Source organism: Amphiura filiformis, chromosome 8 (genome assembly GCF_039555335.1).
Source record: "Amphiura filiformis chromosome 8, Afil_fr2py, whole genome shotgun sequence".
Lineage (NCBI taxonomy): Eukaryota > Metazoa > Echinodermata > Ophiuroidea > Amphilepidida > Amphiuridae > Amphiura > Amphiura filiformis.
Window position 1 is genome coordinate 47,351,280 of NC_092635.1, and position 17,512 is coordinate 47,368,791.

At 35.5% G+C, this 17,512-nt stretch overlaps 2 protein-coding genes across 2 annotated transcripts in view; one reads left to right on the forward strand and one right to left on the reverse strand.

Moving 5' to 3' along the window:
- The window catches only part of LOC140158374 (uncharacterized), a 9,148-nt gene extending 7,585 nt beyond the window's left edge, over positions 1-1,563 (forward strand). Inside the window, exons 6-7 of the mRNA XM_072181466.1 lie at positions 4-121; positions 1,353-1,563. Coding sequence (XP_072037567.1) covers positions 4-121; positions 1,353-1,563 — 329 coding nt within the window. The remainder of the gene's footprint in view (positions 1-3; positions 122-1,352) is intronic.
- The window catches only part of LOC140159123 (maleylacetoacetate isomerase-like), a 35,960-nt gene extending 23,139 nt beyond the window's left edge, over positions 1-12,821 (reverse strand). Inside the window, 6 exon segments of the mRNA XM_072182481.1 lie at positions 5,222-5,269; positions 5,613-5,690; positions 8,427-8,507; positions 11,177-11,238; positions 11,651-11,702; positions 12,737-12,821. Coding sequence (XP_072038582.1) covers positions 5,222-5,269; positions 5,613-5,690; positions 8,427-8,507; positions 11,177-11,238; positions 11,651-11,702; positions 12,737-12,748 — 333 coding nt within the window. The 5' untranslated portion in view covers positions 12,749-12,821.
- Positions 12,822-17,512: the final 4,691 nt, after the last annotated feature.

Here is a 17,512-nt window from a genome sequence, read left to right on the forward strand (position 1 = left end):
CAGACAAGTCTCCTGAATTCCCGTTAGTACTAGTAATAGCAGGTGCTTCTGGTGGATTAATTCTTTTGTTAGTCGTAATCCTGGTAATAGCTTGTCGCACTAAAACAGCTAAACGCAATACGTAAGTAGAATTCTATTTCACCTTCAAATTTTTGCGGGTTCGAGGGCGAGTGCAAATAGTCACACTAAACTTGGTAGAACACAAAACTTTTAAAAGGTCACTTCAAGGTCATCAGAGGTCAAATAAGACAGTAAAGATCGTTGGATTTCCATGACGCTTGGTTAAACACTAAACTTTACAAGGTACTTTTAGAGTCATCCGGGGTCATTTGAGGTCAAATGAGTATATATTGTTGGATTTAGAATGAAACCTGGTCAAAAATTGAAAGTATTGAAAAAAAAAAAATTACAAGGTCATTCAAGGTCATCAGGGTCATCCGAGGTCAAGCAAGTAAACATAATGGATTTTGATCAAACTTGGGCCAAATGGAAAAGTGTTCAATGACAGAATTTTACACGATTATTTCAATTCAAGGTCATTAGGGGGCATCTGAGGGCAAAAAAGTAAATATTGTTATATCAAAAGTATGCCTCCGCGATGTCTTTTTTAAAAGACAGTTCTTTAAGTTGTTTGGTCATATTTTCCTTTTTTTTTACAGTTACCTTTCAGTAAAGCGCTATATAAGTCTACAAAGTAGTTACAAGGGTTAGTTACTACCAGTAAATGTCTAAAAAATTACCTGTGTACGGGGAATAGTGTAGTTTGGGATTGATGTATATCAGAATGTTCTAGTTAAGTCAAAAACCTCAATTTGGTGACCACTCTCTGGCTAGTAAGGTTTGACGATTGATTCGACTTCTATGGACCATTTAGAAATAAAATAGCCTCCATGTCCCTCGCGAAAATCCCGGCATTTTTCGCTAGAGGCCAAAATCCAAAATGGCCGCCGCCACCATTTTGACAATTTAAGTTTTGAACCAGAGCACCTATAATCATGCGCAGCACAAAGACACTTTTTCGGATATGTCGAGGATTCCGATTCTGACATTAGTTTGACATTACGGCATCATTTTCACCCAGAAATCCAAGATGGTGGCCGGCACCATCTTGAAAAATTTAGTTTTGAACCAGAGGACCTAAAATCGTATACAAAGACACTTTTTTGGATAAGTCGACCACAAGGATTTCAAACTTGACATTACTTTGACATTACGACCTCATTTTTACCCAGAAATCCAAGATGGTGGCCGCCGGCGCCATCTTGAAAAAATAAATTTTGAACCCCCCATTTAATAATTTAAGTGTTTCCTTGTATTAACGACTGGTATATTGTTTTTTTTTTTTTTTTTAGCCGCAGGCAATCTACTATGCCACTATACGTGGACCAGAATACAATGCATGACTTGAAAGAAGGAACAATCAACCCAGTGAACAACGATGCAGATCCAGTCTATGAAGTGCCACCTCCAAAGCCCAAGGACTTTGACTATGATTCGACATATGAAGAACTGGGCGAAAGGAATGTAGATGGGGGTCGATATCAGGATTTTAAATACAAATAGTGTTAATACTAAATATAGACAGTGTTGGCTGTAACACTGTATTCCTTTAGGCGCGGCGTATTGAAACAATTTACTTAATCTTATAGGCAGGTTCATCCCAGGAAAAAACTACTGCTTTTTCCTACCAAAACCATACTTGGCATGTATGTTACTTTTGATGAAAGAAGTAAAATAAGCACAAAGGCCACCTCAATATTTTCCTTAAATCACAAAAATTCCTAAAAACTCATGTTTACAGTCTTAGAATGTTATTTCATTTTACCTTCAATATATTTACAGATATTGGTTAACATATACGCACAGCAAAAAATAGGTCATTCAGTAAACAGTGCTAAATTGACTCACCGAGACGTCACCGTTGACCCAATATGACCCAACTCAATATGACATTAAAAAATATGATGAAATGACACACTGAGTTCATGTGTCGTTATGGTCATAGTATACAACTACTAAAACTTGACGATTAAAATAAATCCAGACACAACAACAAAAGTGTACTTGAGTCTAAGATGGCGCCCAAATTCGCGAACGGGTCTTTCCTTGCTAATTTAAAACAGAATGGGTGTACACCCGACCTCTGGAATGTTGTTCTACCATTCGCCGTGGGTACCTTTTGTGCCTCCCCAGGTGAAGTCATAAGAAAAAAAAGTAAAATTCCACTTTTTTGCCGCAAATTCCGTGACCTTGAGCATGTTGAGCTGAATTTGGTCAATAGCAGGCCACTTTTCAAATGCCAATATCTCATCAACTAAATCCGCTCGCCATGCATTCAGACAAGTAAAGCTTTGGTTGTGATACTCTCATTCCATCGAAGCCGTCATCAGCAATTCAAAATAGTTCGCAATCAACTTCAACTCGTCAGCAAAATAGAAACTATTTCTGACACTAATGTTATGTAAAATGATTAGGATAGGCCCTGCCATATACAAGAAGACTCTGCAGGTTCAAATCTAAATGTGGTAGGAGATTCAACTCTATGTGTTGTAGAAGATTCAACTCTAAATGTGTGGTAGAAGATTCAACTCTAAATGTGTAGTAGAAGATTAAATTCTAAATGTGTGGTAGAATATTCAACTCTAAATGTGTTGTAGAATATTCAATTCTATTCAGTTCTAAATGTGCGGTAGAAAATTCAACTCTAAATGTGTGGTAGAAGATTCAACTCTAAATATGTGGTAGAAGATTAAATTCTAAATGTGTGGTACAAGATTCAACTCTAAATGTGTTGTAGAATATTCAATTCTATTCAGTTCTAAATGTGTGGTAGAAGATTCAACTTTAAATGTGTGGTAAAAGATTCAACTCTAAATGTGTGGTAGAAGAATCAACTCTAAATGTGTGGTAGAAGATTCAACTCTGAATATGTAAATCTAAATGTGTGGTAGAAGATTCAACTCAACTGTGTTTATGTCAACAGCATCAAAATATCGTAACGTTTCGCGTTTGGGGTATAGAAGATTAAACTCGAAAGGTGTGGTAGAAGATTCAATTCTAAATGTATGGTAGAAGATTCAACTCTAATTCCACTTTTTTGCCGCAAATTCCGTGACCTTGAGCATGTTGAGCTGAATTTGGTCAATAGCAGGCCACTTTTCAAATGCCAATATCTCATCAACTAAATCCGCTCGCCATGCATTCAGACAAGTAAAGCTTTGGTTGTGATACTCTCATTCCATCGAAGCCGTCATCAGCAATTCAAAATAGTTCGCAATCAACTTCAACTCGTCAGCAAAATAGAAACTATTTCTGACACTAATGTTATGTAAAATGATTAGGATAGGCCCTGCCATATACAAGAAGACTCTGCAGGTTCAAATCTAAATGTGGTAGGAGATTCAACTCTATGTGTTGTAGAAGATTCAACTCTAAATGTGTGGTAGAAGATTCAACTCTAAATGTGTAGTAGAAGATTAAATTCTAAATGTGTGGTAGAATATTCAACTCTAAATGTGTTGTAGAATATTCAATTCTATTCAGTTCTAAATGTGCGGTAGAAAATTCAACTCTAAATGTGTGGTAGAAGATTCAACTCTAAATATGTGGTAGAAGATTAAATTCTAAATGTGTGGTACAAGATTCAACTCTAAATGTGTTGTAGAATATTCAATTCTATTCAGTTCTAAATGTGTGGTAGAAGATTCAACTTTAAATGTGTGGTAAAAGATTCAACTCTAAATGTGTGGTAGAAGAATCAACTCTAAATGTGTGGTAGAAGATTCAACTCTGAATATGTAAATCTAAATGTGTGGTAGAAGATTCAACTCAACTGTGTTTATGTCAACAGCATCAAAATATCGTAACGTTTCGCGTTTGGGGTATAGAAGATTAAACTCGAAAGGTGTGGTAGAAGATTCAATTCTAAATGTATGGTAGAAGATTCAACTCTAAATGTAAATTAGAAGATTCAGCTCTAAATGTGTGGTTGAAAATTAAATTAAAACGGAAAGGCATTTTGTGAGAAGTAAAGTTTTTCAATCATTGTAAAATGAAATCAACCAAATGAAAATGAGATATTTTAATTTTCCTAAAACACAATTATAATATATGAAGAGCTTATTTCCAAACCGTGTTAAGTCCACAACCCCATGTGTCTCATTTACTTGTGTGATACAATCACAAATACTTTGACAAGTTTGACATTAGCAACAATGAGTTGTACCATCAATAAGCTATTATTTACCATAACAATGCTGCATAACAATATGCAGACTATTGTTGTCATTTGGAAAACAAAGTCCTCACACAGTATTGTTACTGTGTGTCCAATCCACTGTTTGCTTTGTAATGGTGCATCCAACTGAAATTATAATACCTATAGCTGTCACGTCCCATTGCAATATCGCACAGGGAAATCAGATACATGGATTTGTGGATTTAACACGGTTTGGAAATAAGCTCTTCATATATTCAAAATTTGTTTATATACACAGCATCAAAATATCGTTAAGTTTGGGTTCTCAAATACTATTCGTAAACAATTTACAATTTTTGATGATATATTGGGCGGGACTACCCTGACACTGTCCTGTAAAAATGCCCACACAAGCTATCTACGGCGACCCCTTCACCACTGGCCACCTGTGCCTGCATGGCCGAAGTTTCGTCAGCGTTATCTCTCAGATTTCAGCTGTTAATGACTAGATATGCCTCACATAAAAAAAAGAAAAAAAAAAAAAAAGAGAAATACTTGGCGAATGAAATGGAATTTCAAGCAATTTGCTAGCTGGACTCTACCTGTGAAAAACTGATTCTAATAATCTTTCGTGAAATCGCCCTCATTTTACGTCAAAAACATTGCTTAGAAGTTAAATATCGGTTCTAAAGACTTTTTCCACATCCAGCGTCAATCTGTAATATAATCCAAATCAGCAACGCAGAATTGCTTGCCTTGCACCCGGACCTTGCACATTTTAGTCTGAACTTGGCAAGATTTTGTGGAATATGGATCTCAAAGAACGGGGATATCAATGGACAAGTAAAGTGTTATTAAAATAATGACTGCATGACAATTATTAAAAAGATAAACGGATGCAACATTAAATTACAAAAGCTGGCAAAGCAAAACAGTCACAACATGATAAACGGTAGGCTATATTGGTTTATGAATAGGTGATATGGATCGGGTCGGGGAAAATAAGAAAAATTATCACATTACTTGGTTTGGTTGAATGCCTGACGCGATGACTTCAGAAATCTGGCGGACCTGATGGTGATGAGAATTAAGCATATAAATTACGCACTATATGGCACTAAATTGTGTGTATAGTCATTATACTACAGACTGTTCTTCTTCTTCCTCCTCTTCTTTACCTCTTCACTTATACACTGCATGCTTCGATAACTGATGTATTCAGTATGTAAACTAACAAACTAACGGGCGTAGCAAGCGGGTGGACAGGGTGGACGAAGTCCAGATGCCCCAAGGGTTCAGCTAGGGCTGGTATAAAGGAAATGTTTAAGCGTCCCGCACTGCTCCTTGACCATGGGTCCCGAGGCGCTTGCTACGCCCCTGTGTAAACTTCAAACATTTCAGGCATTGTACTTACGACTGCTCTCTCTTTGGGATCTACAGGGAGAAGTGCAGGTTTAGGTCTGGTTTCCTCCAAATACTCAATAATGGCGAGCTGAAAAAATCACAATCCTTATCGTGTAATAAGAGATGATAATTATTATGTTTGTGACCAAATGGAATTTGTGGACAAACAAAGTATACATAAACTCATGTCACGTGCCGGTGTGAAAATGATTTTCGAACTTTTAAGCCAATGGAATTGGATACACAATATAGGTATGCCAGGCAAACCTTAGTTAACACATTTGCTAGTCAGCGAAATTCGCCTAGACCGGGGACCAAACACAATACATATTTACATAGAAATTTCAATTTTTTTCAAGAACAGGTCGGTCAAGGAAACCTACATAAATATGTTTTCTATACTTCACTTGACCCAAATATATGATTTTTTATGGTCATGAGACACTCACACATGGAATATTAGAGGGATTTTGATAGCAGTTCCAGTAAAAAAGCTGCTATCATCATGAGACCAAGATCTAGAAACACTCCCGTAATGCTGTTTTGGGGAATTTTGCTAGCAGAATCTTTTTGATGAAAGTCGATCTTTGAAAAGATGTAACTTTGCCACGGAAAGTGCTATGACAAAAACAATGAAAAAGGTTTTCAGTTTTGGCTTTCTTTACTCAAGGGCTTTAATTTGATATATAAAATGATGCAGTTTTAATGGCAAATTTAAATTCACCTGGCATACAGGCTGAGTCAAAAAGAAGTAAACTCACGTTTGAGGGGCTGTAACTCGGGATTTGTAAGAAATCTGCTAAAAATGAAAATACCACTGGAATGAGTAAAACCTACACGTCTAAATAAAAGAAGGAATTGTTGCAATTGCTCACAGCAAACTCAAGTTATACTCATTTGAATACAGCCACCCATTTTTGTAGCTGCACACGGTTTTACTTCCCAAGTAGGGCCTACCTAGTATTATATTGATTAGTAAGACGCGATATTCAAATGCAAATAAAGTTCTGTGGCAGGTATGGTTTCGATCAATAATGTTAAAAGGCTCTTTTCAATATGAATTTTACCTCATTGCACTACATTATAATAAAACGGGCCAAATGACAACATGGCACCACAATTCACCGCACGGAAGCGTACGTTTCTGTCGACGAAGTATGATGAAACTAAGAGTCCCACTGAAGTTCAGCGTCTTTTTCGTCTCCAATTTCCTACAGCTACCCTGAATTCATGTAAGGGAGCAGTATATAAGAATGTGAACAAGCTCAACGTGCATGGGACACTAAGGAACAGACAGCCGGAAGCTTCAGGCAGACCACGAACTGCTAGATCACAAGTGAACATTGCTAGAGTTAGACATGCGTTACAGCAAGACCAAAGATCAGCTCAATCCTTTACTCAACATTCTCCAATCAAGCTTCTGCCGGACCCTTTCGTAAAGACTTGATTTGGTATCCATATAAACTATGGTACAATCATGGACTTTGTTGAATATTAATTAAAAGCAAAAGTTGTCTTTTCAACAATAAATCCTGTTAGCACTTTGCTGATTCGTAGAAATTGAAAGGGATGAAAAGCAATCAGCCGTGTGCAGCTACAAAAATGGGTGGTTGTATTCAAATGAGTATAACTTTAGTTTGCTGTGAGCAATTGCAACAATTCCTTTTTTATTTAGACGTGTAGAATTTGCTCTTTCCAGTGGTATTTTTATTTTTAGCAGATTCCTCGCAGATCTCGAGTTACAGCCCCTCAAACATGAGTTTACTTCTTTTTGACTCAACCTGTACCTACACAATAGTATGATAAATGTTTTTCAACGTCGAGTAAATAAAACATTGAATGCCGATTACACAAAGGAAATGCCACGAAGCTATGTGAATTGAAAACTGCAGATCGGGATTTCTACGGATACCTGTTAGGCAGGTACATGTGTGAAACTCAACTTCGTTCGTCAAGGTTAGCTCAGACTTCATCAGGACGGGGAGTTTAGTTTTCCTTATAGACTAGCCGTCACACGGTTGTCAGACTCGTAGGGGGTTCCATGCGCGTATTTTGGGGGCTTTGGGGCGCCAGCCCCGGGGTCAAAAGTAGGGGGCGGCAAAAACGAAGGGGCGGCGGAAGAAGAAGGGGCGGCAAAAACAGGGGCGGCAAAAACAAAGGGGGCGGCAAAACGAATTAACAAAGAAAAAAGGGCGCCAAAAATTGAAAAAGCATAAAAAATTTTGAAAAAAGGTTTCTTTTAGGGGCAAGCGCCTAAAATCCTTTTTTTTTTCGAGTCATATCGCAGTCAATGTGTTGTGTCCTTGGACAAGAGATGGGCACTCTGGCCTGTAAACACAGGCATGAACTTTACCCTTACCTTTTTTTACTCTAACAAGTATCATACTGGGCGCGAGGCCCCTTGCCCAATGATACACAGGTAGATTGCCCTACATGTATATCTACATACAATTAACTTGATTGCTCTGAAAAGAGTCGTTTGTGGCTCTGAAAAGAGTCGTGCCCTTTCTACTGAAGCAGACGGCCCCTTGTTCACTTAAGATTGGTGGCTCTAAAAGAGTCATTTATAGTAGATGTCTCTTTCCTACTGAATATTTGGTGGCTCTGAAAAGCGGCCCTTCAATCGGACTACCCCTTGTTGACCGAATGTTTGTGGCTCTATTTGGTGGTTATGAAAAGACTCGTTCGATCGGACTGAACCTTGTTCACTGAAGGTTGGTGGCTCTACAAAGAGTCGTTTATAAAAGGTGCCATTCCTACTGAAGATTCGGTGGCTCTGAAAAAAAAAACCGTTCGAGAGGTTTGTAGCATGTTATATACTTACCGATTGGGTGAGTTTCACTCCATCAATCTCAAGGCAGGGTACTTGGCATGAGGGGTTTATAGCTCTAAATTTATCACTATGCTGTGAAAAAAATGTGTGTGTAACTTACGTTAATTAATTTTGAAATTGCAGAAAGCACATAGTAAGTAGATTCATCGTACGTTTAAGAAGCTATGCATTGAGATATTCAATACGGATCAATTTGCCAGTTCAGGATTCATACTGTTATGATATAATTGACATGTTTACTCCAAAATGTGTTTTTGGATGCGCTGAGAGTGAAGTGTCAGCTCAAAGACAATTTTGCTGAAAGACAATATTGTTCACGGTTACGCCGCAGGCTTACGAAGGAACTCCAAAAACAATAGCAAATCAGCTAAAACTATTAATTAGCCCCCGATAGAGGGCAGTGCCTGAAGAATAAGGGAAATTATGAGGTAAAAAGTAAAAAAAAAGTTGAAAGTATAAAATAGGTGACGGGCTGTCTCTAAGAATGTTATTGTTTCTTTCAGTTTTTCAATTTCTATTATTGACCTTTTGGTTACCCACAGCGGGCTGTACAAGGCAGTAAAACAATGTTATGAAAAAATATTAAAGTCTTAGTATAAACAACTATGTAAATACATGTACGCACACAATATGAAATGTTATAGCACACACAATAAAAACAATATGATATAGTATTTGCATTGATTTACATGGATATGGCTGACGGGTGTCGTTATCGAAAGCCTGTCCCCTAGTAGAGACAGTCTGTCACCCTTAAGGTTGCTCTGAACCTATTAAACCTGGGGCCTGCCGGCCGTTTTTTGTTGATACTGGGGCCCTAACCCACTAACCTTAACCCCAACCCACTAACCTTAACATTGACCAACAGTAACCTTAATGTAAAACCATGAAAACTGAGGACGCTATTTACTGCCGTATATTCAGTCTCATAAAGACTGATTGTGAGTATGGATTCAGTCGCATACAGACTGCCCCTTACCAATGTTGAAGCCTTATTAAGCAATATTTAAGCAATATCACAAGCAATAAACAAAATATGCTTTATTTTAGCAATACCACAAGCAGTGTTGAAGCATATTGCTTATATTAAATCAACTAGCTAGCAACATAAATATTTTAGGCAATATATTGTTAACTGAATCAATATCCATTTAGCAGTATAAAACTAAACAAACAATATAAACATTTCAAGCAATATATTGTTAACAACTAGTAGTAAGCAATACAAAATTAGCAATATAAAATATTTAGCAATATGACCTTAGAGTCAAATGGTGCATTATGGGAATATATTTCCAACTGTCATTTTGAATTGTGAGGACTGCAGAGATGATGTAGCTTCTTGTTTTTTTGATGTTTTCAGCTATGAAATGCCTTCATTTCATTAACATTGTGATGTTATTTGACAATCAATGTATAGGCCTATATGTGATCCATGTAGCTACCAGTATATAAAGTAATTATTACTGCTTGGAAGTGTGCAAGTGTTATTAGCATGGACAGTATAGGTAAGCTTAAAAATATACATGATTGATTTGGTATTCGGGTGCTGTGAAAGCTATAGGCATGCATGCATTTCTTGAAACATGGAATGACCAAGTACAAGTGAGGAGGAGTATATTGGGGCATATTCAGTACATCATAACTTAATGTCTATAGTGTCTTTATGTTAAATTATATTGGTTAAATGTCCATGTACTATGAAATGCAGATCATGTTAAATTTGGACAACTGAGGAAAGTTGCTTCCTGTTTTAATCAGTTTCTTTTGTGCCATGTGTGTTAGGTATACACCTCGACATTATTTTATTTAAATAATAGTGTAGAAAATAACAACTTGCGATTTGCCGCTTTGAGCAAAGCTTTTTTTATTATCTTCTATCATGTTTTTAGTTTAACATGCACATACTCAGCTTACATATATTTTAACGTATTTTATATTTTATCTTTAACCATTAAACAATACATGTAACTTTTGTATTTTACATGTGGCTTTTATACCAAATATATTTTAACTTTAACTAAACGTTCCACTGTTTCATATTCCAATCTTTAGGGCCTAGTTGTCATTTGTCATTGATGCAGATCGATGTAGAAAGTATATTGTCTTAATTTGATGCTATATTCAAGAAAAATAAGGTAGGATACTATAAATTTGTTTTGTTTTGGAACACATTGATCATTCTGCTGCTGAGGAACATTCCTTCAAGCTAATCAATACAGTAGGCCTACATTCCGTGCATTACATGCAGTTTCATTGTGCATACTGCCTTCGGTAACCTTTAACAATATTTTTGACAAATATTGCTTACAGTAAATATTGCTTACACGAAGCCTAAAAATATTGCTTGAGTATGCCTAAGGTATGCCTAAGGTATGCTTAAGGTATGCCTTAAAAGTATGCCTTAATTATTGCTTATAAGGCATACAGTAAAATATAATAAGCAATATACAGTTATCATAAGCAATATATTGCTTATTTGTGTAAGCAATATATTGCTTTTTGTGTAAGCAATATATGCCTAAATATCAGAAACGAAGCCTTAATATATTGCTTAAGTATGCCTAAGGTATGCCTAAGGTATGCCTAAGGTATGCCTTAAAAGTATGCCTTAAATATTGCTTATAAGGCATATGGATATTAAGGCTTTGAAGCCTTCTTATATTGCTAGGTATATTGCTTAAATATGGCTTAAATTTTGGTAAGTATTAGAGAGACCAGGTTTATCTATAAACACATACCTGTTCATCTTTCAAAATATTGACAGCTCTATATTCATAATCGATACCTTTCAAAGCCAGTGCTAAAAAAGGAAAAATATGTAGGGTAAACTACATTTTAGATGTTTACATTTTAACAACAACAACAACAACAACAACAACAACAACAACAACAACAACAACAACAACAACAACAATAATAATATAATAATAATAATAATAATAATAATTAATAATAATAATAATAATAATATGATAATATTTATAATAATAATAATAATAATAATAATAATAATAATAATAATAATAATAATAATAATAATAATATAATATTGATAATATTTATAATAATAATAATAATAATAATAATAATAATAATAATAATAATAATAATAATAATTTTTTTTTTTTAATCATAATTATAATATAACAAGCATAATTAAAAATAAATAACCACCAAAAGACCAAAACGACATATAATGAAATAAGACCAACCTATTCGGACTCTCCAGGCACAGGAACTAAAAAAGTAAGAGTATAAAACCGGCTGCAAAAATTAAATGATCAAAACAATTACAGAATTATTGATGATATTCATGAATACTATTTTGTATCATTGCATCAGTAAATCTTCCACGACAAGGTATTTTAACGAATCTTTTCTATGATTCCTTTCAGACAACAGATCCACGCTCACTAAACTCATATGAAAAATATAAAAATCATATTAATGGTTTGGTTACTAAAAACGAATCTTTCATGGACATGCATAGCCTCTATACTTGATTCCGTGTATATGGTTGCAAATTAATATAGACACTTTTTATACATTACAATTGTGTCATCAGCGTACATGACAATCGTGCAATTGACAACATTTATATGCATATAATTAATTAGTAATATTTTAATATCCAAACGGACATGTGGAAGATCATTATTGTATTGAACATGTTTTATTGTGTTTTATGAAGTTATTATTATTATTATCATTATTAATAAAAAGTAATAATTAACAAGGCCCCAAAATTGAGCCCTGGGGAATTCCTGCATACTAAATAAAGAGAGTAAACATACATCAAAATACAATTGGTCGTACACGTCTGTTTCATTTTTGAGACTATAAAAGTAGTTGGTAATGAATTGAATAAAATCGTTGTGTCGAATTCTCAATAGGTGTATAATCTGTTTGTAAAGGTGTTACATCTAGTTAGCAAAATATTCATAATATTCATATCAGCGCTCACATTATTCAATTTTATTTCCATTAAACAAAATTGGAAAAAAATGCAAGCTATTTCAGTTGTAAATACTGATTGCGACTTTACCATTAAAAATAGCCGATGAATCGAGTCCGTTTGGTGCATTTTTGTACTGCAGTGTGTTTTATGATTTAAAGGCTGCTGCACCAGAGAGGTTCAGCTGGAGGTTAATATTTTGTTTAATATTATTAATAATGCTTTCCTATTAAGGTATCCAAATGGTGCATAAAATAATTAATACTACCATAAAATAGTAAGCCTGCATGCCAATGGATGAGTGGAAAAGAGATAATTTGAAAAGGTAAAAGCAGAAACTTACCTTGCTCGCCATTATTCAATATATGTACCTGTACCCTGTACTAATGTACACATTTTCGACAATAACAAAATGTTCTATACACAACCATACTGAACTTTGAACCTCAGTTGATTGTGGTGTCTACACAGCGGAGAAAACAGAGAGCGTACCACCAGTCAGAGGTCCCGTGCAGGCGGTGATGGAAGCGATATCGCCAATTTTGAGGTCGCCATTGGATTAACACATAATCATGAAATCTTCATAAACTCCCAACGTTCAAACAATTTTAAAGTCAGCATAAAGGTTTGTGTTACATTATTTGGACGGTGTTAATTCATTCCAGAAATATAATACACGAGTGAGCCATGAGCTAGTCTACTGTAGTAGACCAGTTTAATTTATCATTCCCTAAATTAATCTCTCTGAACTGGAAAACTCATGATTCCTGTTCTGATTCAACAGATATCCATGAGAAAACTGGCAGGGCAGTCACTGGAGATGTGATGTGTTTCGTCATAGATGGTTTCATACATGGAAACGTATGAATTGTTTTAATATCAAAAAAAAAAAAAAAAAAAAAAAAAGGAATGCAGCGCAGTCTAGCCATGAGCAGGGATAACATTGCTATTTAATTACCTTATCTATCAAATCACTGGTATGGCTTTGTGGTAAATACCGGGGGTTAGGCCTAATATTTGGAAGTTCGGTCTTGGTTCGCTAGCACCTCTCTTTGATTTTTGATTTTATTTTAACTCATTTTTTTAAATCCTAGTTTTCATATTTTTATTAAAGCCATAATATACGATTTCGGGCAAATTTGAAGTTTTGTTATTTCAAAAATTATAACAATATTTATAATATTAATAAATAACTGTCAGGAAGGTTTTCACATTACATTTGAAGCAGAAGTAGCGAGATATTATGAAAGAAAACACCTAATATCTTGACCGCTTAACTGTGGTGTTCTATGAGGGATTAAATAAGACATCAAAGTTAGTTGCTCTATATACAAGAAAACGAACTTGGCTGATTCCAATTTAGGTGTAATCCGAGATGTAAGTTGGACATTGTGTAAAAATGACAAATATGCCAAAATATTAGGTTTGAAATTCGTGCATCTCGTGATTTAATATGTATGCATAAAAGCTCATAAAATATGTTGCCGATAGGGGAGGGGTCTAGTCCAATTAAAAAATCGTGAAAATCTGTGTTGACGTTCCTTTATTTGATAGGCCTATATATAATTTTGAACTTTGACATGCTTTATTTGAAATGATTTCATATTGAAAGCTACTGAACTTAAATGGAATTTTCAAAAAAGATATCAAATCGAATGTAGGATTAGGCCTAAATATGAAATACTTAGCAACAAGAAATAAATCATGAAAAAGTGGGCCTTCAAGCTGACATTCATTAGGCTTATATTATTAAAGACAAAAGGGAGAGAAAAAAAGAAAGAAATACGAACTGAAAAATTCTAAAAAACATGGGAATCGAACTCTCAACCTTTCGCACTGCATACCGTCGCTCTGTCCACTAAGCCATCGCATCTTGTTCTTGCAAAGGGGATAATTTTGCTATCTTATTTCTCGTTCAACATGTTCAAGTATCTCACTCAGCAACAATCTTTTCAAAACTGCTTGTACTTCAGTTAAATGAGATGATACTACCTTCTTTGACGACTACAATATTTTGTTACACAATAGAGTATTTTGCATTAATAAAATATATAACAATAAACGTTTTTAATTGCTATATTGATCAATATAACATGTATAATAGACAGCGCCGGCTGGGATCCATTTCGTGAAGCATCGTGACACTTGCAACGTGCGCTTACGACACGGGGACTCAAAGAACGCAACTTATCAACCTACGACTAGGTTATTCCACCGCTCATTTTCGCTGAAAATTTAATACAAGCTCTGGTTAATTAATGTTTATCATAACAGAAAAGCATTAGACCGGCGTTTTCTCAAAGCTGTAGATATAACCATTTTAGTGATCGTGACATGCATTTTCTCTCATTTTTTAGGCTACTTCGCGCACCAAAAGCATTCATTTTTTCCACAATAATTCACTTTAACACGTTATTCTTTGCCTTATACTCATGTTTCATATCTTATCTATGGGTTCAATATGGAAATGAAGGGAGAAACGACTCGTGTATTCCATTTTTTTGATGTTTTATTGCTAACCGTGTAATTTGAATGGGGCTGTCAGTCCTGTATCTTCGCCAGCCTCGTACGTCACGTGTTGCGCTTCCTATGCCGCCTGGTCCCGTGTATTGTATACGGTGAGTTCTCGCATATTCATGAGGGCCGATTGTTCCATCGTTTACAAGTTTACAAGTTTTATTAAACTCTATAACTGCCTTCGAAAAGGTATGAGAGAATATAATCAACCATATACATACATACACACACAACCAAATCCAAATAAATAATCCAAATACAAATACAAATAGATAAAATAAATACATATAAGATAATATCGTTTCAATTTTACGACTTCAAAATATACGACAATGCATAATAATAGGTTACTCAAATTTTTTCATAATACATTTGCAGAATTTGGCCAGGTTGACCATTTCACTGTCTTTTTGAGAGTTCAAAAGAGATGCAATTGTCAACACGTTTTGTTTATGCCTGAATTGTGCTGTCAAATATAGAGGCCTTGCATGTGACGTATCATCCCGTAAATATGGCGGACTACTCAAATGCATTCAATAAAAGCATGATTGCAATCTACCGTGACCATGCGCGTACGCAGGAATTTCTAAAGGGGGGTGTGATGATAAAAAAGTAACAAAATAAAGAAATGACCGCGTAGCGGTCATCCCGTCGCGCTTGCTCAGAATTTTGAAACTTTTGCAAAATGAAGACCTAATTGAAGCGATTTGGTGGACAATTTTGGCACTATTAGTGTGTAAAATTTTAATTTGAAAAAGCCAACAATTTGTGAAATGACGGTCCATGAAGCCTTTTATGAACAAGTTTTCCCTACAGTTGTAGGCCTATTTAGTGTTAAACACAAATTGGTAAATGTCAAAAGCAGAAGCCAAAATGGCTACTTGTTTATCCACTACACAGAATGCCCCCCTTCAGAATTAAGAAACTTTGCAAAATGAAGACCTAATTGATGCGATTTGGGGGACCATTTTGGCACCGTAGTGTGTAAAATTTTAGTTTGAAAGAGCCGAAAATTGGTGAAATAACGGTCCATGAAGCCTTTCGTGAACAAGAGTTTTCCCTCCTGCAGAAGTTGGAAAATTTTGCAAAATGAAGGTCCGATTGAAGCCATTTGGTGCATAATTTTTACACTATTTAAATCATTGCTTCAAACAGAAAAAATGGCCCGAACTCAATTTGCACAATTAAAACCTTTACGTACGTACGTTGCCGGGGTAGGGGTGTGACGATATGGAGAGGTGTTGGTGTTAACATGTAGGCCCTATATCCATGTTAATTAACAATTAAATGGGGGTGTGTGTGGGAGGGTTAACATTAATCGACATATTTACGTACGTTGCCGGTCAGTCAATACCGGGTATAGGGGAGAGAAAAATTTGAGTGGGGGTAGTTAAGATATCTATAGGCCTATGATAATTTGATATTATGTCCCCTATGCCATGCTCATTTCCCTCCCTCTCTCTCTCTCTCTCTTTCTTTCTCTCCCTCTCTCTTTCTTTGCCTTTTCTCCCTCCATTTTTTATTTGTTGGACAAACCCAAGGGGGGTGTTTCACACACGTAACACCCCCCCTGCGTACGCCAATGACCGTGACAGTTCGTCTCACACACATAACAAACGCACTACGATCAAATAGGTTGATGACAACATTTGATTGAATGGACTGCACTCCGCCATAACTACGGTGAAGGACACCGGCTCAAATCCTTTGTTTGGAGCCAATCGATAATTTCATGCAGGGCTCTTTCGTATTTATGGGATCTCTTTCGTTAGACATCGATGGGCACTCAAATATATTGAAATTCGTCACCCACTTGATGTTTTGTGCATAGAGGGTACAAACGTTCTTCTTTGGGGATACCTTGATACCTTCCAGTGGTGATGGGTAGTTTGTGATTACCACATCTAAATTTGCAAAGTTTGATACGATCATTCTGGTCAAGAGTTTTGATATAATTTTAAAATTGAAGACTTGTTTTAAAGATTCTATAGTTACTACATTGACTGATTTTGTTAACTTCTTCATTCCAATTCTGTTTGTAAATATCAGAAAGCCTTAAATCCAAGTTATCTTTGAGCCAGAATTTATTAACAAGAGATAAATCATGATCCCATAATAATAATACGATAATCCAGCATTATCCAGAACAGACTTAATTTTTAATTGCCAAAGAGTTTGAAAAATACCGTTGTTATATAAAGACCTCATCAGTCTATACATAATACTCGTAAGCCTGTGGGTTTTACTGTTTGCAATTTTGTACCAGAAGTTGAACATTCTTTTATCTACAGAAGAGCAAAGAGTAGTTCCCCCAAGTTCACCATAGACCATACAATTGGGAGTACTAGTTTTAAGTCGCAATAACTGCTTAAAAAATTTCAAGTGAAACTTCTCAACGTATCAAAACCCCAAATTTCACAGCCATATAGCAGTATGGGTCCCACTAGTTAATCAAAGAGTTCAAGTTGGATATCGACAGGAAGATCGAGTTTCCTGGCTTTTAAAATCAGACTAAACATGGCTCTTCTTGCTTGGTTAATTTGTTTGTTAAAGCCCTTTTTAAACTTGTTCTAATTAAATTTGACTCCCAAATAATCGAAGT